The sequence below is a fragment of the Protopterus annectens genome, chromosome 13.part0 (assembly GCF_019279795.1).
Source record: "Protopterus annectens isolate FY-2018-M chromosome 13.part0, PAN1.0, whole genome shotgun sequence".
NCBI lineage: Eukaryota > Metazoa > Chordata > Ceratodontiformes > Protopteridae > Protopterus > Protopterus annectens.
In genome coordinates this window covers 734,389,315-734,416,576 of record NC_056747.1, presented here as the reverse complement: position 1 = coordinate 734,416,576, position 27,262 = coordinate 734,389,315, and the positions used below count along the sequence as shown (strand labels likewise).

Here is a 27,262-nt window from a genome sequence, read left to right as displayed (position 1 = left end):
GCTATATATATTATCACATTCAAACTTGCCCATAACCACGTTAGCATACATTGGGGGCGAATGCCGCCCTCATGGCAGTACCCTGTAACTGATGAAAAACTTCCCCATTAAAAACAAAAAAAAATATTCTTTAGGCAAAACACAACCAAATCAATCAAAAAATGGGACATAGGGGAATCTCTTAAAAAATAAAAAAGGGCCTAGATACCAACATCATGTCTGATGTTCATATATAACTCTTTACATCCATGCATAACCAGAACATAGAACTATTCCACTTAAAACCATGTATTTTAGTCAATAAATCTTGACTATCTCTTACATATGAGGGTAAGCTCAAAAAAATTTTTTTCAAATATTCATGTAAAAAATACTAATAAATTTTAAAAAATATTTCTCAGCAGAAACAATAGGTCTTCCAGTTAAATTACTAAGACCCTTATGTGTTTTGGGTAAGCAATACTGCCGTTTTCTATACTCTATTTCTTAGTAATATCATTGAGAGAACAATAACCCAAATGGTAGCCCTTATCAAGTAAGAACAAATACTCATCAATTGCTTGAAAATAACAATTAATATTGCATTTCTCGTAAACATTTATATCATTCAAGTGCACATAACACATATCAAGATACTGTATGAAATTCAAAATCACTATTTGGTTACCTTTGTCAGATGGCTTTACAACAAAATTTGCAAATTCAACCCATTGTTGTCTACTTAAGTTAAAACAAAATCTGATTTATTACTCATTAATATATTATAATGCTTTTCCACCTCAAAACTTATAGTAGAAACATAACCCTATATGCATGAATTAGTGTATGGAGGAATAAAACAACTTTTTACTTGAATCGCACTAGTATCAAAATTAGTATATGCATTGGCTGCACAGTCATCAGAATCATCCAGAGCAGATACACATGAATAAAAGGAATCATCAGAAACAGTATCAGAATATTTATAGTTAACACAATTACTATTATTTTTACTAAAAAATTTAACCAAATGTAATTTTCTACCTAGTAGAAAAATTTCACTTTTCAGTATATGCAACCTAGGTAAAGCAGTGGGTATGAATTTTAATCCTAAATATAAAACTGACCTAACAACATCAGAAATTACACCATTAGACAAATTTAACAATAAAACATAATTCCAACAATACATCTATTAATTCCATCTTTTTCTCTTGTTAAATTGTCCTTTGCAGTTACCTCCAACATCTCTCTGTTGTCCCCAATCGCCTCAATTCCGTTTTCCATGGAAATTAGTGGTGGGCTTGTTATTAGCCCGCTGGTTGTCACGCAGAAACCTGCAATTAAAGTCCACAGAATTACCAGCCTCAGGTAAGATTGGAAAATGTTCCTGTTCTTTGACTTCATTAGAATCTTGCTCAGCCCCCTCAGAAATGGTGAAAGAAACAGCAGAGGAAGCAGAGCTATTAAAACTATTTTTCATCCTATTAAAGGATGAACGCCTATTGTTGCATTTATACAGAAAAGCTTGATCTGATTTATAGTCCTTTGTATCTCCATTAATTTTAAAGCTTTTCCATTCCACAAGCCCGTTCCATTTATTTCAACACAATATTAATGTCTTTCAGCACGTCATCCAATTTAGAAGGTGAAACAAATTTTTGTAGTTCCATACTCACCACCAGAATCTCTTCTTTGAGATGTCATTTCTTAAGGTGGTCCCATTCAATAAGAATACAAATCCATTCAATAGAGCAGTCATGAGCTGCTGCAATCCACCTTTTATGGAAAGCCATGTCCTCAGGACTTTTAACATCAAAAGGTGTAGTTGGCGACTTAGAGGCTCGTAAGTCCCTAGGAAAAATATTTAAATCCAAATATCGCTATAGATATAAGATATTAAAATGTGTATTAGTCTCCTTACAGAACAGATGTTCTGACTTGTCCCTTAAATTGCAGGCTTCTGCAGGCAGAAAAGAAACAGTAGAAGCACTCGCACCACCAAACGGATCCAAACACCGGCAATTCCGTTCTTCAATAAAGTGGCCCCATACAGCGTCTGGTGTCACTACACCCAAGTCAATATGCTGAGGGTTAGGTCCATTAGAAGCTCTATCATTAAGCCTGATATTCTGATCCTGTGACTGTACCACATATTGTTCAATAGATCTTTGACCAAGATCCAAATGATCTTCCCAAAACAAACGAGGGATATTGTTGGCAGGGTCAGTAGCCATCTAAATATCGATACCACAAAGCAAAAAAAATGAAGAAATACCACAAAAGGCAACGACCAAAGCCAAAATAAAAAAAATTTTATTGCACTTAGCGCCTCGGCTCTATAGCCTTCAAAGAGTAAAAACCAATACCAAAAATTACACTCAAGTAGTTTCTCCATAAGCTTAACCAGCCTTATCTGTATGGCCATGGTACAGATCATCATGGACCATATAAATAAGGCTATAGGTGATCTCCAAACCCTTGATCTGACACAGTTTGGTTTTGTTAAAGCCACATTATGTCTGTTAAACCTGGTGGACTTCTTTGACAACGTCATTGCAGCCATAGACAAAGGAAATCTGTGCATACAGCATACCTTGATTTAGCGAAGGCCTTTTGACACAATCCCACATTTGTGCATCATTGATAAACTCTCCCAGTTAACTCATTCACTCCAATGGAGCTCAGAAATTTTGCACTTTAACTTCCAATGGGTGGAGCCTAAGCCTTTGACAGAATCAAATTAATGTCTTCACATTTCAAACAAATGTACATATCTCTGGAACCATAAGGGTTATGAAAGAAGTATAAATGGCAAGCTCTTCAACACAAACTATTTTCACAGTGGTAGTTTTCTTTAGGCTCTAGGTCTTAAACCAGTTTTTTTTTTTAAGTCACAGTAAACACAGTAACTATTACATTTTTAAATGTCTCAGCAACTACTCAAGTTACACACATACTGTAAAAGCAGCATTTTATTCAGCTAAGGAGTTCTGTCTGTGTTACTTGGTTGTTGAGATATTTAGAAAAACGTGAAGATTATATCTAGATAAATTAATATCATAAAAACAACAGCTAATCTGCATTTACCTGCATTAGACAGAGATCAAATATTAATGCAGTTGAGTTTGCCATTGTGTAAGCTTTAAGATGAAATATTTTAAAACCTTCTACATAGCATGGTTTTGGAATTATTGTTGCAAATATGAACAAGCAATTTTTGACACCTAGAGGCGACAATAGGCATTAACTGCAGATGCACCTGGAGGCGTCAGTCAGATGTAATGGCTTAATATCAACCCTTATGTTGTCAGTTGGGTTTCTAACTGGCTGACTGACAGATCACACTCTGTCAAAGTTGGGGACTTTACCTCAACCAGCTGACCTGTCACCAGTGGAGTTCCACAGAGGTCAGTGCTGGGCATCCCTATTGTTTGGGATATACTTCTCAAAAGGGGCTGTGGCTGACTAAGTTTGCTGACAACTGCAAATTAGACGCAATCACTGAATCCCCAAATGATGTCAATATACTTCAAGATGGACTTAGAAAAACCAATGATTGGTGCCAAAGCCATGGACTCAAACTCATCGCTAAAAAGTACATTATCATCCCCTTCAGTAAAAATGATATCCCTGAAGAGTATCATATCAATAATAATACCCTATCAACTCTGTAGTAACAGACTTGGGAACACAAGTTGACTGTACCCTAAACTTTGACCACCATGTGTCTACTGTGGTAAGGAAGGCATTCTACCTTGCACACCTCATTAGCAAAGGCATTGCCTCAAGAGCAAAAGAGGTCATAACACTCCTGTACTTGACCCTCATCAGACCAATAATTTAGTACTGTGACCCCTTTAGCGTGTACCTTACCAGGCACCTGCAGCAACTTGAGAGACCTCAGAGATTTCTAAACAAGAAAATTCAGGGTCTCTAGCACGGCATACATTGACAGACTGAAGTCACTGTCATTTGTACTCAGTAGCGTGCAGACTAATTAGAGGAGACTTGTGCTTGGTCTACAGAGCAATTGCGAATCCAAACCTAATGGAAATGCTGCAGATCTGCAAGTCAATTGTGACAAGGTTCACCCACTCCAGGAACCTTAACCTGGCCTGCGACATAAATAGGGCTTGCTGGAGAGACAGATATGTCTCTCAGAGGTTGTCACTTCTCTGGAATACGCTACCAGTTCACATCAAACAAAGCCCCTCTATGACCCCATTTAAGTGTAGCCTGGATGACTGGATGGGAAACAGTAAATTCCTGCTGGGGATTTCCCCTATGACCCTCCTAGATACAGGCAGTTGTTGCTAACTAAAATCTTGAGTTTAGGCAAGATCCTTTGTATTGGGTTTCTCTAGTGCTATATCGGGTACACATGGCTTGGCTTATAAAGACCTTCAGGTCAATAGCCCAGTAACCACCTATGAACAAGAATAGATAGCTGACATGTGGGCATTAACAAAAGAGTAAGCCAACCCAGCACTAAGCAATTCACAAAGAGAAGAAAGAACCAAAGGAACAGCCACAGAAAGTGGATTCAGGTTACAGGAAAGACACCAAACAGAAAACTATTTCCATTTGGATAAGTAGGATTTGGTTTCCTGGCCTCCTGCAGAACCCTAAGTATGTCCTCAGAAAAAAAGGTGTCCATGAGGAATCAGAATCCTATCACCCACAGGTTCAGCTGAAGACTGGACAGGGGGGGATGTGTGAGAGATACCTTGTATTGTGCGAGTAAGTCCACCCTGTGAGGTAACTTTAGATGATTGCCTTTGGCTGAATGCAGAAAAAGAGGGAACCAATGCTATCTTGGCTAAAAGGGAGTCACCAACAAGATTTTGGGAGCATCCTGTTGAATCTTGAACAGGAGTTTTGGAATGAGGGGAAGGTAAGGAAAAGCATAGAGAAACATTCCCTTCCAAGAAGAGAGTGCCCACCTTCCAAACCAGAGGACCTGGGACTCTGACACAAAACAGAGGAAGCTGCCTGTTCAGAGGGGAGTCAAAAGGATACATTTGAGGAGTACTCCACTGGTGGACAATGTCCAGAAACACATCCCTGTGAAGCATCCATTCATGGAATTGAGTTAAGGAACTGCTCAGAGTGTCTGTTGCAGTGTTTTTACCTTGGGGACTATAAACTGCCTGAAGAGTCACTTGATACTGGATAGCCAGATCCCATACTAGGAGTGCTAACTGGCAAAGAAGATAAGATCTTCTTCTTCCCCTTGTTTGTTCACATACCACATTAATGTGGTACTGTCTGCAGATACTTTGAGAGGCCCTGAGGAGAAAAGAGGATGAAAAGCCTGAAGTCCCAGCAAAAGACCTCCATCTCTTTCACACTGATGTGCTGTTTGTGTTGATAAGGCTACCACACCCTCTGCACCTTTAGGGAGCCAAAACTTGCTCCCCATCCCACGTCTGAAGCATCTGTGAACAGCTCCTGAGATGGAAGAGGGGGATAAAAGGGGAGCCCTGGGTTTAGAGATAACTGCTGGATCAACCAGTGTAGCCCCTTTTTGAGACCAGGCAGAAGAGGAACTACAAAGTCTAGGGGATGCACATGCTGAACCCCAAATGACTTCAAAAAACAATGAAACTTTTTCATGGGGAGTTTGGACAGAGGGAGCATAGGTATGGTGGACGCCATGAACCCCAGAGCCCTGATGAATTCCCTGGCTGTTTTTGATGTCAGAGGAAGAAGAGTTTGAAAAAAGGAAATGAGTGTTAAGGCCTTGGGAAAAGACAAGGATGCTAACATATGCACAGTATGAAATCATGCACCCCAGACTATGTAGAACAGAAATGGCAAAATTAAGATTTTGCAACAGGATCTCTGGATTTGATGTCTGAAAAAGAAGGGTGTCCAGGTAAGGAAAGACTTGCATCCCCTGAATCCTCCAAAAAGCAATCACAGGAGTGAGGTATTTCGTGAATATCCTTGGGGCAATAGAGAGTCCAAAGGGCAAAACAGAGAACCAAAAATGCAAGGAAGCATCAGAGAAATGCAAAAACTTCCTGAAAAGGGGATACATTGGGATATGAAGATAAGCATCTATGAGATCTACAGACAGCATATAAGCATGAGGTTAGCAGAAGAGGGAACAAAGTCTGAAGGGACAACATTCGAAAGGAGGGCATTTTCAGAAAAGTGTTCATATGAGAGAGGTCTAAAACTGGTCTCCAAGTACCCTCTTTCATGGGCACCAGAAACATCTTGGAATAAATCCCCCTCCCCCTTTGAGACACAGGCACCTCTTGAATAGTACTCCGAGTCAAAAGATCTAGAAGCACCTCTGAAAAGAAAGACAGTTGCTCCTGAGGGGGCTGAGAAATACCCATACAACTGGAAGAGCTTTCCAGACCATGAAATACCTCCTGGCGAATGATGGACAGGACCCAGGAATTCTGAGTAGTCTGTAGCCAAACAGGAAGAGAGAGAAAGGTGAAGAGAAAGAGGAAACTGGCTGGGAAGAACAGGATAGTCAGACAGCACCTGGTTTATCTGGAAAAGAAGACTTCTGAGGCATGTAAATTTGAGTAGCTTCAGCAGGAAGAGCTTGCTTAACACCCTTTTTACCCTTAAGAGGAGGCCGACATTGCCTGTGAACAAAAGCTGACTTACTGGGGTAATTTCTCTGGAATTTAGGCACAGGGCAAACAAACACATATCATCAGGCAGAGGTTGAAGTCAAAGCCAAGAATAGCATCTCATCAATGACACAAAAGCAGCAGCCCTAGAAGAAGCATCTGCTGCATCATAACTACACTTTATGGAATGATGAACCACCTACGAGGAAATCCCTAACAAGGAGAGGGCAGAAGTCTTACCCTTAGAGTCTGGGAGATCAGAAATAGCCTGACAAGCCTAGGATAAGAGAGTCAACAAATGCCTATACATATGAGTCTGATAATTAACAGCCCTAAAAACCAAGGTGGCAGAAGTATAAACCTTATTGCCTAGCGTTTCCATGGTCCTGCTATCTTTATCAGAGGACAGTAACTCAGGAGAGTGAAACAATTGAGAAGGCTTGTCAGAGGCAACAGACACCTCCAAGAGATCAGCAGAAGGACATTTGTACAAACATTTACAGTCCTCAGGGACCCTATAGAATCTGTCAGGCTTTTGGGGGGCAGGAGGCTGAGAGTCTGGAGCTTTAGAAGCAGCAGAAAGGGCACCCAATAAGGCAGCCAAACAGGAGAAATCACAGAAGGTCTAGCAGAATCCATCTGCAACTACTCATAATACCTGTACCTCAGAAACCTAAGCACGATCTCATTTACAGAACTTCATCATCCTAAAGATTGTATCTCCAAAATAAATCTCTTCAAAGGGCATATCAGGACTAGTAGACTCCTCTTCCTCTGAGCAATAATCCAAAGGTAAGGGAATCTGAGAAGACTAAGCAAGGGATTACTCATTAAAATCTGGGTTTTCTTCAGAAGAATCTTGTTCCCGAATCTTTTAAAGGGATTAGAAGACCGGGGGGGGCAGGAACAGAAACTCCCAGAGGTGGTTTCAATGCCATTAAAGCACTAAACAAACTGTGAGTAAAAGATTGCCATTCACTCTGAGGGTCCTTTGGAGCAATGGAGAAATGTGTTTAGTCTTTTGCTTTTTCTTTAAAGGGATGTCCAGCTTATAGAATTTGGAAGGCTGTGACCAAGAACAGCATTCAATGATTGTAGAAGGGACTTCTTCTCTGACTAACATCTGAGGAACCCTCCTAGGCCCCTCAGAGATAATCAGACGTGGTTCCCCCTGAGCATCCAAAGTGGACATATGCAATGCCTCCTCAGACATGCTTAAGGTCAGATCTCAGCCAGCCTCCAACCTGGTCATAGCACAGGAATCCAGTGATAAAGCCAGGTAAAACTCCGGGCATTCACTTACCTCAGTAGAGATGTCTGGCAGAGCCTGAACACAGAAGATTATGGGCTAGGCTTCTTGGATGCCTTCTTCATTGATGGCTGCCCCTTGGAGCGAGGGATTCCCTCCATTGAATCTTGTGACAGAAGTTTAAGCTGCTGATTCTCAAGATAAACCACCAAAGAAGAAAGTCTACTGTTCAGGGTTTTAGGAATAAAGGCCTGATAGGTCATGAGCGGTGCCAAGGCATTCGTGGCAGTCTTTATGGGAAATCTGTCTCCCACACTGGCATTTACCATTCTTGGATGACATGAACCCCACAAGCAACAAAAGAAAATAAGTAAAAAGGAACCCCAACAGGGCACTTATCTGCAAAGGTTCAGTGAACCAGCAATGGAAAGTAGGCGTACAGACCAGCGATCAGGAGATGGTGTTCAGAAAGGTGGCAAAGAAGTTTTGAGGATGGTACATCTGTACATCTACTTTATGCCCTATACTACATGAAGTGCATACGTGCAATGTATGGCGTACCTTAAAGCAACCTAAGGTTTTGGTATACTGGCCTGACATTGGGCCATGGCAGTCTTTATGGGAAATCTGTCTCCCACACTGGCATTTACCATTCTTGGATGACATGAACCCCACAAGCAACAAAAGAAAATAAGTAAAAAGGAACCCCAACAGGGCACTTATCTGCAAAGGTTCAGTGAACCAGCAATGGAAAGTAGGCGTACAGACCAGCGATCAGGAGATGGTGTTCAGAAAGGTGGCAAAGAAGTTTTGAGGATGGTACATCTGTACATCTACTTTATGCCCTATACTACATGAAGTGCATACGTGCAATGTATGGCGTACCTTAAAGCAACCTAAGGTTTTGGTATACTGGCCTGACATTGGGCCACCCTTGCCAGGGGATCCCTAATGTTATGAATACTGCAGTAGTGATATGGAAGGACATTAATATATTATTGAGGAGCATGATGACATTGCAAGCAACAATAAAGTATATAGTCATTGTCAATGAATATTCACCTGTGTCGAGACAGTGCTTTTGTTTGTTAGTAATTATGAAGACATACAATAGTTCCATATGCAGATTAATATTTCCAAAAGCAACTACTTATAATAGCATAACATCAAATACTACAGCTTTACTCCATTGCATATCGCCTACTCAGGGGCGATCTCTGCCTAACATACAAAGCCATGTCAAACCCAGAGCTGTTGGACATGCTCCACTTAAATAAATCCCAATCCCTCCGAACTACATGCTCTAGGGACCTAAACCTTGTCACCACAATAAACAGAACATGCTGGAGGGATAGATTCCTGTCCCAAAGACTTCCCATACTCTGGAACAGACTACTATGTCAAACAGAGCTCCTCATTAGCACTCAAGAAAAATCTTGATGATTGGATGGGATCACTTCTGTGGCTCTGCTCGACAGGGGCACAGGAAAATAATATTCTTGGGTGGCGAAAGCCAGGGTACATTTTTTGGCTAGGCTTGTATGGGCCCTAGGGCCGATAGCCTAGTACCTACCTATGAAACTTTAGACAATGTTGGAAAAAATGTCACCCAATACTTGCAGTTAGCTGTGCAGCTTCAGAGAGACTAACTGCTATTTATGAAAACAGGCATAATATTTCAATATTTCCATATATATTTCAATAAACAAGAACTAATAACATAATTTCTTATCATGTAAAAGCTCATGTCTCCTGAATAAAAGTGCTGCTGACACTATACATCTAGGTTGTACAATTTTCAAGATATGAAAAAATATTTATTAATATGTTATAGAAATATATAATTCTGCATTTTCTTTTTGCATTATAATACATTACAACACTGACATAAGGATTGAATGCACTGACATTTATGATTGCAAGGAGGACCTTTTTCTGAAAACATTCATTTTTGCACCATTTTAATAATATTTACTGTTCAAAAGAGATTTGCACTTGCTTGGTTTATGTTCTTTAACTTAAATTTTCAAAAATGCTGTAGAGCTTACAAATGTATGCAGGTTGATAAAAACATCTATTTCCATTGTTATTAGGTGTGAATGTACTCATAGTGATGGTGAAAGTGCTATATTCAATGACATGATTAAACACTTTAAATGAGAAAAAAACAGTTTATCTGAACAAATAAATCAAACAGCTGCTGTGCTTGGTCAGTTTAAAAGATTTTTCTCACACTTAAATTTTCTTTAACTGTGAGCTCCAGGCAATTGCTTCAGCCTACTGACTATCAGGAATGTGGCACCGCATTAAGTGTCTGTTGATGGGTGTTAATAAAATAATACAACCAACTCTTATGCTGCACATCCTTAAGGTAAGTTGTAAATTCTCCATCGTCAAGTCTATTTTTCTCCAAATCTAACATGCATTATCAGATCTTAGTAAACCAGGACTTGATGAAGCAAAGAAACATTGTTAAGTTACTGATTTCCAAAATTAACTATATTTTGAATATTATGGTAACCGTACTAACCAAGTCTGGGAGGGGGGTTCACTGCAGGATTAGTCAAATTATGATCCCCATATGCTGGAAAAAATATGGCTATATCATTGCTATTTTCTAATCTCTCCTCTATACATATATATATATATATATATATATATATATATATATATATATATATATATATATATATACATACATACACAGACAGACACACACACACACACACACACACACAAGTACACCAGTATTGTAACAATCCCAGTATTTGTGTTCTATTACTATGCACAGTGTACTGATGATTCAGTTATATGAGCATTGTACTTTTTATTGGTCAGAAAATGCATGCGGATGCAAAACCTGTTGTTCTATTACTTTTAAGGGGATTACAGTAATATTTAAAAATTGTCCCTGATGTTCGGCCTCACCCCCATTATTTTTGGCTTTGTCGTTGACTCTTGAGCAAAGAAGTTGAGAGTTATGCTTTGCAATCATTTTGTACGTGAATAACTATGTTTGAATATTACTTCACTGATCTTTTGTGTACTCTGTCCTTGTTGGGCAAAATTTTGTAAGCTGTTGTTTGTAATGTTGTATGTTTACTTCCACTGTGTAAAAAAGGTGCAATAGTAAAAGACCCTTGTGGTCAGATTACCATACACACAAAACTTTTTTTGTGTAATCAAAAACACAGGTGAAGAAATAGTGTGAAAGAGCAAAGTTTCCATCAGACTGTCTCATTATTCCAGTTGAAGCTGTCCAATGGCTAGAATTCAACCAAGAAATTAACTTCCCACTCATGCTATACTATCTCAATAACTGTCATGCCTTCCAAGCAGCACAAAAATGTGTGTACTCTAATTTCTACTTCATTCTTCAAGTATATATCAAGCGGAGTGCTCCGTGATGCACAACCATACAGAAACATATACATTAAGCTTTTATTTATAAAACAACTTTATCCCCTCATGCAGTATGAACATATTGCTATCAAAAATGTAAAATATTCCCATTTGTTAGGAATTTACATGCAACAAAGAATGGAGTTTTATAGCTCCAAATGTATTTATCCCAGTTTACAGCAAGTATTAGATATTAGTAGTAGTCAACAGCTGCAATGGTACTCTTGGACAAACAAAAAAGCATGTAAATTAGAACTTTTGAATACTTTAGAGATGTTACACATGCTGCCTTGGATAACCCACTGGCAGCAAATTGCAAACAAACACATAATAGTGACATTAGTTATTTATTTATTTCCTGTATTATATTTGGGGAGGAGTGATGTATCAGCAGCTCTTTTAAAATTAGAATCTAGCATGGCAATCACATTTAAAACTATTGAATATGGACTGAATTCAATATAAGACTGTGCTAAGTTGTATTCTGTTACTTAGGTTAATCGTTAATTACTAGGTTTGCAATCTAGAAGACCACTGAGGAGCCTAGGCCTAACCTCCAGTTGACCACAAGCACTGTCTGCTTAAGGTCACACAGTAGGCAAATTACGGCTGATGGAATCAAACCTTGTAAGTCAGGAGCTAAAGTTCATAGTTTTAACCTTCTGCACCAACTGCCAGACCTTGATGAGATTTATTATTGCTTATGTATTTATAGTACTACACTCTTCATTTGGAATATAATTTTAATACTGATCTTTCTTAATTGCTGACTTTGTAATGATTGTGTTCTATTATCTCCTGACTCCCTTTGAAGGCATGTTGCCAAGGTACCAGAAGTGTGCATTGTTTCATGACAAAGAAGAACTTGGATATGTAGTCTTTTGGCTTCAGGTGGTTGTTTCCTTGTGAGTTTCTAAATGGATGGAAATGTATCTAGTTAGGAAAAAAACATCAATTTATGGCCCTACCAAACCTCCCACCCCCACCTCAACTCCAAATAATTTTATAATATTTTTTTGCAGAGCCACTAGGGGAATACTGTAGTAGGTGGAAACGTGCTTTTAAATGTTACATTAAAGCAGTTAATCCATCATAACTTTCATGCTGTGTTGACAATATTGTTGCAGCAATATAAGATAAACAAAAAGGATGAGGTAAGACAAACGGCAAGCTCTCCAATCTCACCATATCTCCCTCTCTCTCTCTCTCTATATATATATATATATATATATATATATATATATATATATATATATATATATATATATATATCTGAAGTATGTACGCAGCCATCAAACTAAACAAATATTATTCCTGATCACACAAAATAAAAGAAAACTTTCATACCAAAACCAAACAAGAAATACCTACAAATTAAAAAAAAAATACAAAAACAAGACTTAAGAAAGAAATCATGCCCCTCTCCTTGCACTCCCCATGTGTGTGGGGAGGCACCCCACACCCTAACAGATTTAAATATACCAACTTCGCAGTTACATTAACTTAAAGAATGGAGACATATTCCTACACAAATAAATCGTGACCAACACTCAATAACCACACTATCATGTATATCCAAAATAAATCTCACTCAACCCACAGCAGTGTGCACAAACACAGCTGCAACAAAAAAAGCAAAAAAAAAACACAATATTCTGATCACACACATACTCGACATTAAAACAGTCAATCAAATGTATGGCAGGTATGTTGCACTTTTGATAACAAAGGCAGACTGCAAACCTGTTGATAATGCTACTCTTTGACAACTTGCACTGCAAACATATATTTATGATAATGCAAATACATGTAAAAGATGATATATTGACTTCTACAAATATTAAGGCTAAGTAGTTGTCTTGATAACCTTGGCAATGAACTACTTGAGTACACTATCAAGGTTTATGTGGATACTGTGGTGACTCCTGAATGAACACATAGCTTTATTATGAATGAAGAGCATGCATTATTCTCTTGTGTTAATACTGGCTTTTTATGCAAACCTCTTACCAAAGACTACAGCAGAATGGGCTGTTCCAATATCAACATAAGTGATTCCTTGCTGAGTTAAAGGTTCTGACTGTACAGGAGTGAAAGTATAGGCCTCTTCTACCTGATTTTTCAAAGTAGGTTCTTCACCCATCAAAACTATATCCAAGCCCAGCTTATTAAACCTATAGAGGAAAAAAAACACAGACATATACCAATTACTGAATGCTTCAGAATGCTTGCATACAGTGTCAGAATAATTTTGCGATCATGGTGTAATAATCAGTTTTGCAGTTTGCATTATATTAAGTAATGTCAAAAGTTAAACTCATTTAAGATCCCACCTTTAATGTGAAAAAAGTGCCAATAGGGTTTTATTGGAGGCCTCTTATGCAGAACCTCTTTCAAAAACATTGTATCAGGAGAATGTATTGAAAGAAGAGAATCCATGCGCAGACATGCTGAAATGGCTAATAAATGGACCTTGATGGAGAAGTATGAAAGGCCATAGGATAGTAACTCGCATAAATATTGTAAAATCAGAAAACAACTAGCCCTGAATAGCTGCTGGCTATGTTGTTGGTACCAACTAGAAAATATTTTCCATTTACTAATTTATGACTTTGTAGTAGCAGGCTTTCTCACCTCCATTAGCACCTGCTGCATGTCCTCAATAAACAGGTGCATAAATGGAATTAATACCCTTTCATCCAGGCATTCAGTTCTTTTTGTGTGAGTAGATCCCATCTTTGAGGAAGCTTCTGTTAAATGCCCCTAGCCATTTCCAAAAGAAGGGAGAACCATGGTCAACTGGGCCAGAAGGAAGTAATCACAATGATCTTGGGCGGGGTTCCTTATGAATCTTCAGAAGTACCCTGGATGTAATTGGAAAGGGTGGAAAAGCATACAGGAACATTCTTGTCCAAGGAAAGGAAAATACATCTGTCTCCCAGGCCTTCTTCCATGGAGTCCTGGAGCAGAATGTTTCCAGCTGATTGTTCAGAGAGGAGGGAAATAGGTCTAACTGAGAAACTCCCTACAGATAGATCAAATCTCTGAAGACCCCCTGATCTAGTTTCCATTCGTGAGAGTCTGCTCTTGGCTGCTTAGCTTGTCTGACAAACAGTTTTGATATGACAGACTGTAGGATGCCTACTGAGTGAAACTGCACTTTGAAGCTATATGCCAAGCTAACATGGCTAGACTACAAATGGGGTATGACCTGGTTCCTCCTTGCATCTTGATGTACCACCTGACTGTGGTATTGTCTTTAACAACTTGAGGAGTTCCTGGGGACCAAATATGATTCATAGAATTGAATGCCTTGATCAGAGCAAGAATCAATTTGACATTTACCTATAAACCTATGTACTAGGGTCTTTCCTTGGTGTTCCAGATATCTTGCACTTTTATCCCTCCTGAAACTGTTCCCCAAGCAAAGCCCAAAGCGTCTGTGGTAACTGACTGTTTTGGAACAGGGATGGAGAAGGGGGACCTGGATTTAAGAATACTTACTGTCTCCACCAAGTGATTTCTCTTCTGACAAAGACCAGCACTGGGATTTGAAAAGACAAAGGATGTTGGTACTGTGATCAAAGAGGCTTCAGATACCATTTTATCTTTCTCATGTGGAGTCTTGCCAGGGTTATCATGATATTCGTACACGCCACAAGACCCAAATTCATGAGGTATTCCCTCACAATGACCACAGCTGGAGTGGAAAACCTTAGAAATAGATCTAGATAAAGTACAGTTGTGTAAGTAAACTTACCTTAATAGTAGATGTTTGAATGATCACTGCTGCAGCAGCTTAAGCTATATGGGTTATATCTCCATATGATATAACAGCCGGCCAACTTTCAAAGCTACAGGGCACTTTCCACATGTCCAAACTGTTAGTCAGCTCAAGCTGAGCTGATTAAAAGACATGTCTGGGTGCCAAGCCCTTCAGAGCTTTCATGCCAACACAGAAAAGGAAGCTGAGCTCTGAAAGGGCAATGGTAGAAACAAAATAAAAGTCCACACCCTTGCATAAACAACACACCAAAAAAGAAGGGAGATGGAGGGAGGGAGCAGTTACTGTAGCTGTGATCATTTGAACATCTACTGTTATGGCGAGTTTACTTACACAACTGTACTATATTCTTCATATCGATCACTGTTGCAGTAGCTTAAGCTTTATGGGTAGAATGCCATAGGTAGGTACTAGGTTATCTGCCCAAAGGCATTTATAAGCCTAGCCGGAATGTGTTGGCTTTCGCAGTCCCCTTAAATTAGTTCCCTGTGCCTCTGTCCAGAAGAGCCACTGAAGTGATCCCTGGGGTAAACTTTCTGTTACCCATCCACTCATCAAGGTTTCTCTTGAAGAGGGTTAGCAAGGAGCTCTGCCTAATGTAGACTGGAATCTTGTTCCAGAGCATGGGAAGTCTTTGAGACAGGACTCTATCCCTCCAGCATGTCCTATTTATTGTTGTGGTGAGGTTTATATCCCTGGAGTGTGTGGCTCGAGGGGATATGGTTTTCTTTAGGTGGAGCATCTCCATCAATTCTGGGTTGGACATGGCCTTGTATGTCAGGCTGAGATCACCTCTGAGTAGGCGGTATGCAACAGAGTACAGCTGGAGTTTCTTCAATCGAGCTGCATAGAGCATCTGCTTGAGGCCAGTGATTCTCTTGGTGAGGTACTTCTGTGGTCTTTCCAGTTGTTGCAGGTGTCTTGTAAGGTGCATCCCAAATGGGGCATTGTACTCTATGATGGGTCTGATGAGTGATGTGTAGAGGGGCCCAATGACCTCTTTCGATCTGGATGCAAACCCTTTTGTGATTAGGTGGGCCACATAGAAGGATTTTCTAACGACTTTGGCAATGTGATTATCAAAGAAGATGTTACTATCTACTTGGGTCCCCAGATCCCTTATTATGTTTTCCGTATTTAGGGGGCTACCACCTATGTGATAATTTGTAGGTATTTTGTTTTTTCCAAAGGGGATGACTATGCACTTTTTGGCATTTTGCTTGAAGCCATGGTTTTGACACCAGGTATCTGTCTCAGTGAGACCCTTTTGGAGGATGTCTGTGCCAGCCAGAGAGTCAGTTATAGCCCCTAGTTTGCAGTTGTCTGTGAACTTGGGTCAGCCATAACACTCCTGTGCTTGCCTGTACCTCTGAGAAGTATATGCTGAACAGGAGGGGTCCTAGGACTGGGCCCTGGGGAATGCCACTTGTAACCAGTTTAGAGTCAGACCTAGCTCCCGCAACTCTTACCATGTGGGTTGTGTCCGTAAGCCAGTTGGCAACCCATCTCATGATGTAGGGGTTTATGTTCAGGCTGGTGAGGTTGTCTATAATACCTGAGTGGGGAATGGTGTCGAAGGCCTTTGCAAGGTCTAGGTAGGCTGTGTGGACCACCTTTCCCTTGTCTATAGCCTTGGTAGCTGTCTCAAAGAAGTCCTTCAGGTTTAGGAGGCATGATCTGCCCTTAAAACCAAACTGGGTAGGGTCAAGTGTTTGGAGGTTCCCAATGTCTCTGTTAATGAGATCCATGATGATGTGCTCCATAGCTTTGCAGACCAAACTAGTCCGGCTTATAGGGCAATAGTTCCCGGGGTCCGTTGTGGCTCCACCTTTGTGGAGCAGAATAACCGTTGCTGTACACCACTCTGTGGGCACATAGCCTGTGAAGAGGCTGAGTTTAAACAGTATGTTTAGGTGAGGAGTTAGTTAATCTTTGAGCTTGTGTAGGACGCAGCTTGGGACATCATCTGGTCCCACTGATGCTGTGTTTTTGGCTTTGGAGAGGGCTGTTTTAACCTGAGTGTCTGTGATTTCAGGGACACTACATTCTTCTGGTATAGTTATGGGCCCTTTTGGGGGTGAGAGGGGGGGTGAAGTTTGCACTGAAGCTGTCTGCCAGGATGTTGGCTATATCTGTCGGTTCAGTGTATTTTGTGCCATTCTGCATTAACTCTGAGCAGATCTGAGAATTGCCTCTTAGATTCTTGACAATACTAAAGAATGCCTTGTGGTTATCTTTGGAGTCCATAGCAATTTTTCTTTTGAAGCTAGCCTTGGATGATTTTATGAGGGAACGTAGTTTCTTGCTGATACTGATTAGAATTGATTAGAATTGTCTTACCTTCTTGGGATTTTATTCTTTTCTGTACTAGTTTCCTCCTTCTATTGTATAGCATGTTTATGGCAGGGGTCCACAAGACTGGTTTCCTTTTCTTGAAAGAGTGATTCTTGGTTTTGTTTGGGATAGCACGATACATGCATTCTTGTAGGTGCCCATAGAGTGCAATAGTAAAGGATTTTGCAACTTGGACAGCGTTATCCTTTAGCATGGGGGATTTGAAACTTCCCACCTTGGTCTTCAGTAACGTGAAGTTTGCTTTTGAAAAGTTTTTCACGATGGTTTCTTTGACCAGGGGTGGTGGCGGAAAGTGGATATCCAGAGTGAATGATTTATGGTCAGATCTAGTCGTCCATGTTGGTGATGACCAGGTCCAATATGTTGTCACCTCTGGTGGGGGTGTTGACCAGTTGATCCAGGGCATTTGAGTTTATAATTCTAGGAAATGTTGAGCAAGGGAGTTTGTACTTGAGTAGTTCTCACAGTTAATGTTTGGGTAATTGAAATCACCCAATATCAGGGTGTTTGGTAGGACCTTTATGTTTCCCAGTGTTTCCAGGAATGCGGAGTGGGGGTCCTGGGACATGGTGGGTGATCTGTTGCAAGCTATAATTTGAATAGCAGTTTTGTCCATTGTTAGTTGCATGTGGATGGTCTCTGAAGCATCGTGCTGTGCCACTAACCTGGAGGTGTGGGTATCCTTGATGAATATAGATAATCCCCTGCCTTTTGTATTTCGGTCCGGGTTTTGTGGCCGATATGCATGGCATGAGTTGTAGCCTGGTAGTGCTGGGGTGCTCTCTGGAGCCTTAAACCAGGCTTCTGTTACTGCACATATATCGATTTTCTCCATACTAAGGAGTGCCTCAAGTGCGTGCATTTTGAGGTGTAGACTTATGGCACTGAGTAGCATTACCCTCAGTTTTTTGTTACTTGTGCTATTTATGGTGGTGGGTTTGTCTTTTGAGCCTTGCCTAAATGGGGGTGGCAAGAGCCTTGGCCAGTATTCGAAAGCCTAAGGGTGACAGGTGCAAGCCATCTCTAGCGAAGCAGCGTGGCCTGTCGAGCATGTCATCCCAGGTTGACAGACACTGGATCCCCTTTGAATGACACCAGAGACTTAGCCAATTGCTGAAATTGATAATTTTTTCTCTATACCGTGATATTCTTGGTGAGGGCAGGATGCTACTCAGGGTCAGGGTCATACTGGCTTGGGCTACGTGATCAGAGAGCTCCTCCATGTCTCTTTTCATGTAGTCCAGGGTGGTACGGCTCAGGTCCTTCACACCAACATGGACAATGACAGAGTCATATTTGTACTTGTTCTGGAGTGACCTGAGTGCTTGTGTTATGTGGCGAATCCTGGCACCCGACAGGCAGCTAACAGTAACCTTCTCCTTGTTCAGCCTAGTGAGTGGGACATCAGTGTGCCTGACTATAGAATCATCTATTACTAGTGTGTTGGGTATGTTATTTTGCCTTAAGGGCTGTGACTGCATGGCACACTGGTTTTGTGAAGTATGTGTTTTATGGTTTGTGTTGGGTGGTGGAAGTTGCTTGGCTGTCTGCTTTGGAGGTCTCTGTTGCTTTTACAGATTTTTATTTAGAGCCTCCAAGTATGTTTTCGAGTATTTATGTGTGTTTTTTGCCAGTGCTGGTTTCATAGGTCTATATCAGACTGGTGGTGTGATGTAAGTAATTCCCTTCTCCTCTTGACTGCCTGGTTCAGTCATGGGTTGAGAGAGCTTAGCCTCCGGTTTGGGTGTATAATTGCATCTTTCGTATGTATTAGTGTTTGGTGGAAGGAGGAGAGGGTTGTCTGTGTACATGAGTCAATTGTAACATTGCCTCAAAATGCCCAGATTCACCAGTTAGACCAAAGTGTACACCTGAAACTGCCCTTTGGACATGCCTGAATAGGTACAGTGAACTGTTTTACTGATTGGCTGGTAAGGTCAAATAGAGAGCCTTGTCCTTCTCTACAGTATAAGGGGGTCTAGTGCTAAGGTTTATTAGTGCTTGCTATGAATTTTGAGCAAGTGCCGGGATGAGTAGTGATGATTTCAGTGCTTAATTTGAAAAGTTTGTCTAGTTCCTAGGGAAAAATTGAAGAGTACACTTTGTGGTGCCAGGAATATTTATACCCTAGCTAACTGGCACTGCCCTGTGCGCAAAACTGTGCCATGTCTAACAAATTCTGGAAGGAGGAAGGTGAAAGGTCGAGAAGCCTCACTAAGGTCTAAAAAAGCGTGATCTACATAGGGAAGGAATTAAGCTTGTAATGCCTTGTAAAAGTATGCATAGAGGACCAAGTTGCTGCTTCTAGGGTAGTTCTTGAATCTAACCATTTCCAAAAAGTCACAGATGAAGTCAATTCCTTGGTATAGTAGGCCTGAACCCTGCCTGGGATAATTTTGTTGTGATGAATTTAACAAAAGGTAATAATCTAGTCAAGGTTAGTTGACTAACAGTTTTGGGTGGAAGGTGCCCTAAAGCTTTGGAAACTGGCTGGCTATTATATCCTAAGCAGGATATAACCCATACAGCTAAGGCTATTGTAGCAGTGATCAATATAATGAACATCTGAGCACTCACCTTCCTTACAGCTGGAGAGAGTACTTGCTTGAAACTGCCCAAATCATAGTAGAGTCTATGGCTAAGAAAGGATCTTAATTCACTTCGAATAACTGGAACAAGTGTGTCATCAATACACCTGTATTTTTGATTGGTCCCCTTTACTGTAAATGGAGATAAAGGAACACAATAGGAAAAAGAGAAACACATTATGACAGAATGAAATGACAATCATGTCCTCACCACAAATCCAGAGTCCTGCGGGGATAGAGCTGCCTATTGTCACATCCAGGCACCTTACAGTCTCACAGACCTCATTTTCAGAGAAAGTGGATTTTTAAATGGGATATTTGAAATGCACAATAAACTCAATGCTCTCCTCACCCTGGAGAATGTGGACATGTGTTCAGTTACTAAGACATGTTTAAAGCTGCTGAGAGCACCCTAGCAGTGCAGGGCTACAATGTCTTCCACACACTCGAGCCAGCTACTGCACAGGTAGGGACCAAAGGTGGCGGTGTCTCAATCTAAACCAATGACAAACTCACCTCAAAACTATTCAGACAGGATGACATGCTTGAGCTTCTCCATGTCCAGATCTCCATTGGCAAAGTCTGACATCATATCCTTGCAAGCTATAAGTCACTCTCTATGACCCTAGAAACCCATAACTCATACTTGGACTTACTGGAGGCCCTCACCATTCAACCCATTATCATATTCATGGGCGACTTTAACTACCTCACTATAAACTAAACTACATGACCTCAAACTTACAAGCACAGAGATTCCTGGACTTTGTAAACACAAAATATTGGATGAGATAGTCCATACCCCACTAGGGGTGTAAACATACTTGACCTGGTACTCACACACATGAGAGAATGGTGTGCTCTGCTAGTATAGTGTCTTCCATGGTCTGTCTCCTGCATAAATAAAAATAAGTTCCATGACCCCAACTAACCCCGTAACATTTAAGAACTATTCTAAAGGAACCTTCCTACTGCTAAGTAATAACCTTTGAAAATGTCAGCCCCCTCCAAACCCTAAAAACACAGCTGCCTATGCAAAATTGTTCACAGAAACCCTCTACAATCATGCCAATAAATGCATAGAGACAGCTGTGCCTACCATAGATAAGCCTGGGGGTAACTCAAAAAACAAACCACCCTGGCATAAACAGGTTTTAAAACAAAAGAAAAAAGTTCATAGCCAAGATTAGGAAGCTGTATGCCCAATATGATAAAACCACTCTCATCAATCTAAAAAAAATGAGAGGGCAAAGTAAGTCTACTAAAACTAAATTTGAGGTAAAGATAGCCTCCCAGACAAAGGATTCCCCACAAGGAAGCCATAAGGCTTTCTTTAGCTATGACCAAAATCTCAAGGCAGCACACAGCAGTGTGCAGAACTGATTGTAATGGAGCCACCTACAAGAGATGGAAAATATAGCAAATCTGCTGGCCAACAAATTCAACTCCAATTTTAACTCCCTCTCTACCTGGGCCACCCCAGCAGGAAGTACTATCAAATAACCCCCCCCCCCAACTATCATTAGGGAGCAGGTCCTGTATGTACTCTAAGACCAAAAACACTGCATCAGTGGGCCATGATAACATCCCAGGATGCCTCCTAAATAACCTGAAACTTGACTTATCAGGACTACTGGAGTCACTGCTTAATCATAGCCTGCAGACAGGCTTTGTGCCACGTGAATGGAGAAATGCTATTGTCATCACTTTACACAGAGGCAGGCCATCAATGGGCCACAAGACTAGCTAGTCTCATATGCAAAGCCATGGAAATAATTATTACAGAAATGATTAAGAAGGACAAAGAAAACCTTCAGACACTGGATCCTACCAAACATGTTTTTGTCAAGGGCAGATCATGCCTATGCAACCTGATGTCTTTCTTTGAGAAGGTCACGAAGGAAATGGATGAGGGCAGAATGGAAAATACTGCCTACCTTGACCAGGCTAAGCCATTTAGTACAATACCACACTCAGGCACTGTAAAAAAAAACTCGGTCACCAAGGCAATGGATGAGGGCAGAATGGCACATACTGCCTACCCTGACCAGGCTAAGGTATTTAGTACAATACCACACTCAGGCATTGTAAACAAACTCATGGATATAAGCTTAAACCCCTGTGTTACTCACTGGATAGCCAGCTGGCTCTCAGACAGGACCCAGGAAGTTAATATAGAGAGACCATCTCCACAAAGAGGCTGGTCACTAGCAGAGTCCCCCCAGGGTGCTGTGCTGGATCTACTCCTTTTTGTCATCTATTTCTAGGAAGTCAAGGCCAATGTCAAGGGCCTCTGGCTGACCAAGTCTGCAGATTATTGCAAACAAGGAGTACTCACAGTATCCCTCCAAGATACTAACATCCTACAGGCAGAGTTAACATAGGCAAATGACCGGTACCACAGCCATGCTTTAAAACTCAATGCCAAGAAATGCACAATAGTCAACTACCCCAAGAAATTATCTTACTGATAGCACTCCCATAAGAGTAGTCAGGGATTTGGGTACGCATGTTTACAGCAACTTGACTTTTAACCAATATATATTCAAGGTAGTAAGAAAATCATTCTATGTTGCTTAACTTATAAGCAAGGGCATGGCATTTAGCTCCAAAGAAGTCATCTTTTAACTGTATTCAGCCCTCATCAGACCCATCTTTGAGTACAATGCCAACTTCAGTATGTACCTGACTACACAAATGGAACAACTGGATCATGTACAGAGGTTTCTCACTAAAAGTGTACATGGCATAAACATATCCTGTGCAGATCACCTCAAAGCCCTGTCTCTATACGCTGCTTCCTACAGACTTATTGAGAAGCAAGCAATCTACCTCTGAAATACAAGGCTTCCTTTTTCATTTCTACAAAATGAATAGCAAGAGAATTGCTTGTGACATAAATAGAATACATTGGAGGAACAGATATGTGTCTCATAGACTTCTCCTTCTCTTGAACAGGCTTCTCATCTATGTGAAGCAGAGCTCTTCCCTAGTTATTTTCTAGAAAAAACCTTGACCAGTGGTTGGGAAATTAGAAATGTACCACGGTCTACTACTACTGTAATGGACAGAGGCAGACTGCAAAACTTGCCCTAGTTTATATATATATATATATATATATATATATATATATATATATATATATGATATATATATATATATATATATATATATATATATATGGGTCTAGGACATTTCACTGAAAGCACATTTCACCTAAACTCAAATTGGTGGGCACTTTCCATTGAAAGCACAATTCACCTAAAACACAATTCACCGAAACACATTTCACCTAAAGTTGTAGATGGCCTTGTCCCCACTGTAGTGTGAGCCTGGAGTTAGTATATATAGTAGGGGGTGTGTGTGGGGCACCGCCCCCCACACTGGGGGGTGTGAGTGGCGTAGCCCTCCACATATATTAAATATTTTGAACTACATACATGGATACTTGCAATTGCAATATATGACTCTTTCCCAAACATGATATCTACTTAAAATATGTGGGGGGGCTATGCCCCCCACACACCCAATATGGGGGCGGTGCCCCCCACCCCCCTACTATATATACTAACTCCAGGGTCGCACTACAGTGGGGACAAGGTCATCTCAAACTTTAGGTGAAATGTGTTTCGGTGAATTGAGTTTTAGGTGATTTGTGCTTTCAGTGATTTGTGTTCAGTCATTTGTGTTTAGGTGAAATGTGCTTTCGGTGAAATGCCCTAGACCCATATATTTATATATATATATATATATATATATATATATATATATATATATATATATATATATATATATATATATATATATATATATATATATATATACACATACATATATATATATAGGGGGTGGGGGAAACAATGCGTTTGACTTTTTTTTTTTTTTATTTCAGTTCAGAATTTCAAGTTTCTGAAAACTTGATCATTTGGTCTTGACCATATGAAGTTCAAGTTTTCAGTAACTCGACATTCTGAAGTGAAACCATATATGTAAAATAAAATACATAAATTACTGATTACTGTATCTGGCATCATCACCCATCTAAGTTACTGATTACCATAACTGGCATCCCCATCCTTCTAAGCTATTGATTACTCTACCTGGCACCACCACCCATTTAAGCTACTGATTACTCTACCTGACACTGCCATCCATCTAAATTACTGACTACCCTACCAGGCATCACCACCCATCTTAGTTATTGATTACCGTACCTGGCATCACCTCCCATCTAAGTTGCTGATTACCCTACCTGACATCATCTCCTAAGTTAATGAATGTACTAATTGGCACTGACTCCCATTTGAGCTTCTATTATTTCCCTGTTCTGTACCTGCAATGTTCAATATACAAATTAATCTTTTGTATAAGTGATTGTATTTTGCAAGCACACAATACAAGGAAATATACTGCTTTTGCCACTGAGTATGAATAAGTGTTAAAGCAATGTTGCCATATAAGGAAACATGTAAGTAGCACATCATAAGAGAGGCCAACTAAAAAGTCATTATATCTGTATACACAGTCATACAACATTGTAGGGGATGGCTAGATATAGCCCCTGAGAATATGGCAACATCTCCCAGGGTGCACTATCAAATCATTCTGCAGTTAAGCATAGCTTATCTATAGCTAAATTGTTGGTGATATAAACAATGGTACTGCACATAAAAAAGTATTACTATTATGGCAGCTTATCAAGAAACAATCATTCCATGTAGACTGTAATATAAGTTAAAATAAACAAAAAGTAAATAAGTAAATACATATGATTTTGTAATGAGGAATCCACCAGTAATTTAGGTAGAGTCCACAAGGGCTTTATAAAGAAAATGGAAAATGAGCTGGAGTTCATACAGTTTCTCTGTACCCCAGCATTCATTTAACCTCTTTAGTGCCAGCCACACACACATTCTTATCCTGTATTAACTCCTGTTTGATATAAACCTTTCTTCCCTGCCTGCACATAAATACTGCTACAATATACAGAAGGTTACAAAATTTCAAAATAAAATATGAGTCAGTTTATTTACTTTAGGGAGATGATCTGGACCACTGCGACATACTTTCAGTGAAAATCTTTATAAAAAATTTAACTGAAAGAAAAGCATACAGGCCTACATAATGTCCAGTTGGGTACCTAAACTTTATACTTAAAAGCAGTTTTAAGCACTTCATAGAATGCCTAGATTAAAAGCCCCTAAACATCCAGTATCACAATTCAAATTCTACAGCAAAATACAGCTACAGTAAAACAAATTGATTTGACCTCCTACAGTGGGTGCAATAAACATACGTCTCTAATCTCCTATGTCTGCACGTCTCTATTTCTTCACCTCTGAAAAGCCTTGCCTGCTTTCCTGTCTTTTTGTCCCGACACTCTGTATGTCATGCTAGTCAACATTATAAAGTTACAGGTGTTACACTGCCTAGTGCTGTTCTGAATTACATTGTAATTTGTTAGAAGAACATCTGGCCGAACTTTCTGCACCAGGGTTACCTATTGCTCCCACATGCCAGAATCCGACTGGTTGTTGTTACAATCATGGAACAATCGATACCACATACAACTTTCTGTGCCTCATCCTCAGACGTTATTGTTACCTGCTGAGGAACATTGTGGGAGTCTTGAGTTCCTAGTCCAAGACGACCTGGAAAAAGTAAAAATAAAGTACATACAAATAGATGAAAAATAAAATGAGCCACTTTCGTAACACATACTGTAAGCCAAAATCTTACTTTGCCAAAATATAATGATCCAATGATAAAAACAAAGGCCTGGGAGTTTTCTTGACTCCCTTCAGGACTGAGCTAATTTCTTCTTGATGATCTGTCTACACACAAACAAAAAACGGCTAAGATCCTGAAGGGCAGCTTTCCCTGTGGCATCATATAATTAGTTACATTTCTTGCAGATGCCACACCACACTTGTTTAAAGAGAGTTTCAATTTAGATTTCAGCAAAAATCAAAAATAACCACTGTGGACTGTTAGTGTATAATATTTGATATATGTGATGTCCATCTGATCTTTACATATCAAAAGTCTAGTACCAGACACCATTTCTGGATGTATGGATGTATTACATCATTCAGTTATAAACAGCATCTGCCACTCTGTAATACCCTACAGTGAACCTTCATGTAATTTCAAGTCAGACAATTCCAGACTCCCAGGGCTGTGTGCCTTTCTGATCAACTATTACAATGCAGAAAACAGGATTAAGACAGGATCAGAACCAACATATGTACTTTTACTTAAACAGAATACTAAAATTATGGTTTAAAGACTTTTCCCACTATTGCTAATAGATTCATTGCCCTGTTGTGGTTACAACCAGCTTGTTTGGTCAAAGAAGGGGTAAAAACTAGCTGCTCTCAAGCAGGATTCAGTCTCACTCATCTGCTTCCTGCATTTCAAGTGACAACCTGTTTTGGGTTTAAAAGATAGGGTCCATTAACATGAGAATGTAAAGAGGTGACCTTAATATCCTTATGTCTTTGGCAGATATAGTGAAATAAAGTCAGCACTGCCAAAAGTCAGGTTGGATTCTGCCATTGTAGCATTCCAGTCTTCATCATTATACAGCACGAGGGCAGAAAGTATGCTCAGTATAACTGAAGTGGATGTCTGACATTGAAAACCCTTCAAGGACTGAGCAGGAAGTCCATCAACAACATGCTGTATTTCATCTAAGGGTTCCATCTAAAAACAAAATAAGTGCATGAAATAATTTAGTGACCTCAATGGAGTCCATATCCCTGGATTCTTTGCCAGGGGATGGACAGCCAGAGTCTGAGGAGGTTTCTTACTTAAGATAAAAGTTTCAGCTAACAGGGAACATTTTTAATGGGGAAAAATATCTGACTTGGCTTTTATGGGAAGTGGGTCCACACTATCATGGTGCTCTCGAGCAAAAGACAAAGTATTTCCCAGGATGTCATTAAAGAGTATTACCCAAGAAGACTGCTCCACACTTTGGCAAATTTTCTGAGGTCTCCTCTAAGGAAAGGATATTGTTTCAGAGGATCAGTCCCTTTTTTCTTGCAATACTCGGGAAGACTACTCCAAATCTAAGTTATTCCAAAGGAGCTGGAGGAAAAGAAGCACCATCCTGCTCATCCATATTCATTATGGAGGTTATTATTATTATATTGTTATGTAAGTGCTTAACTTTAAAGAGTCATTTTCTAGGCGCCAGTGGATATAGGGCTGTAAATCCAAGGACACTCGGAGCTTTCTAGTCTGATCATCACTAGGTGGAGGTGATTTCAAGGTTAATCTTAAGGGGAGGTAAGCAGTG

General features: G+C 40.0%; 1 protein-coding gene across 1 annotated transcript in view; it reads right to left on the bottom strand.

Moving 5' to 3' along the window:
• Positions 1–27,262, bottom strand: part of NEK8 (NIMA related kinase 8) — an 806,012-nt gene that overhangs the window by 187,970 nt on the left and 590,780 nt on the right. Inside the window, exons 11-12 of the mRNA XM_044054419.1 lie at positions 25,460–25,610; positions 13,243–13,406 (exon numbers count right to left, since the gene is read on the bottom strand). Of these exons, the coding sequence (XP_043910354.1) occupies positions 13,243–13,406; positions 25,460–25,610 (315 nt within the window). The remainder of the gene's footprint in view (positions 1–13,242; positions 13,407–25,459; positions 25,611–27,262) is intronic.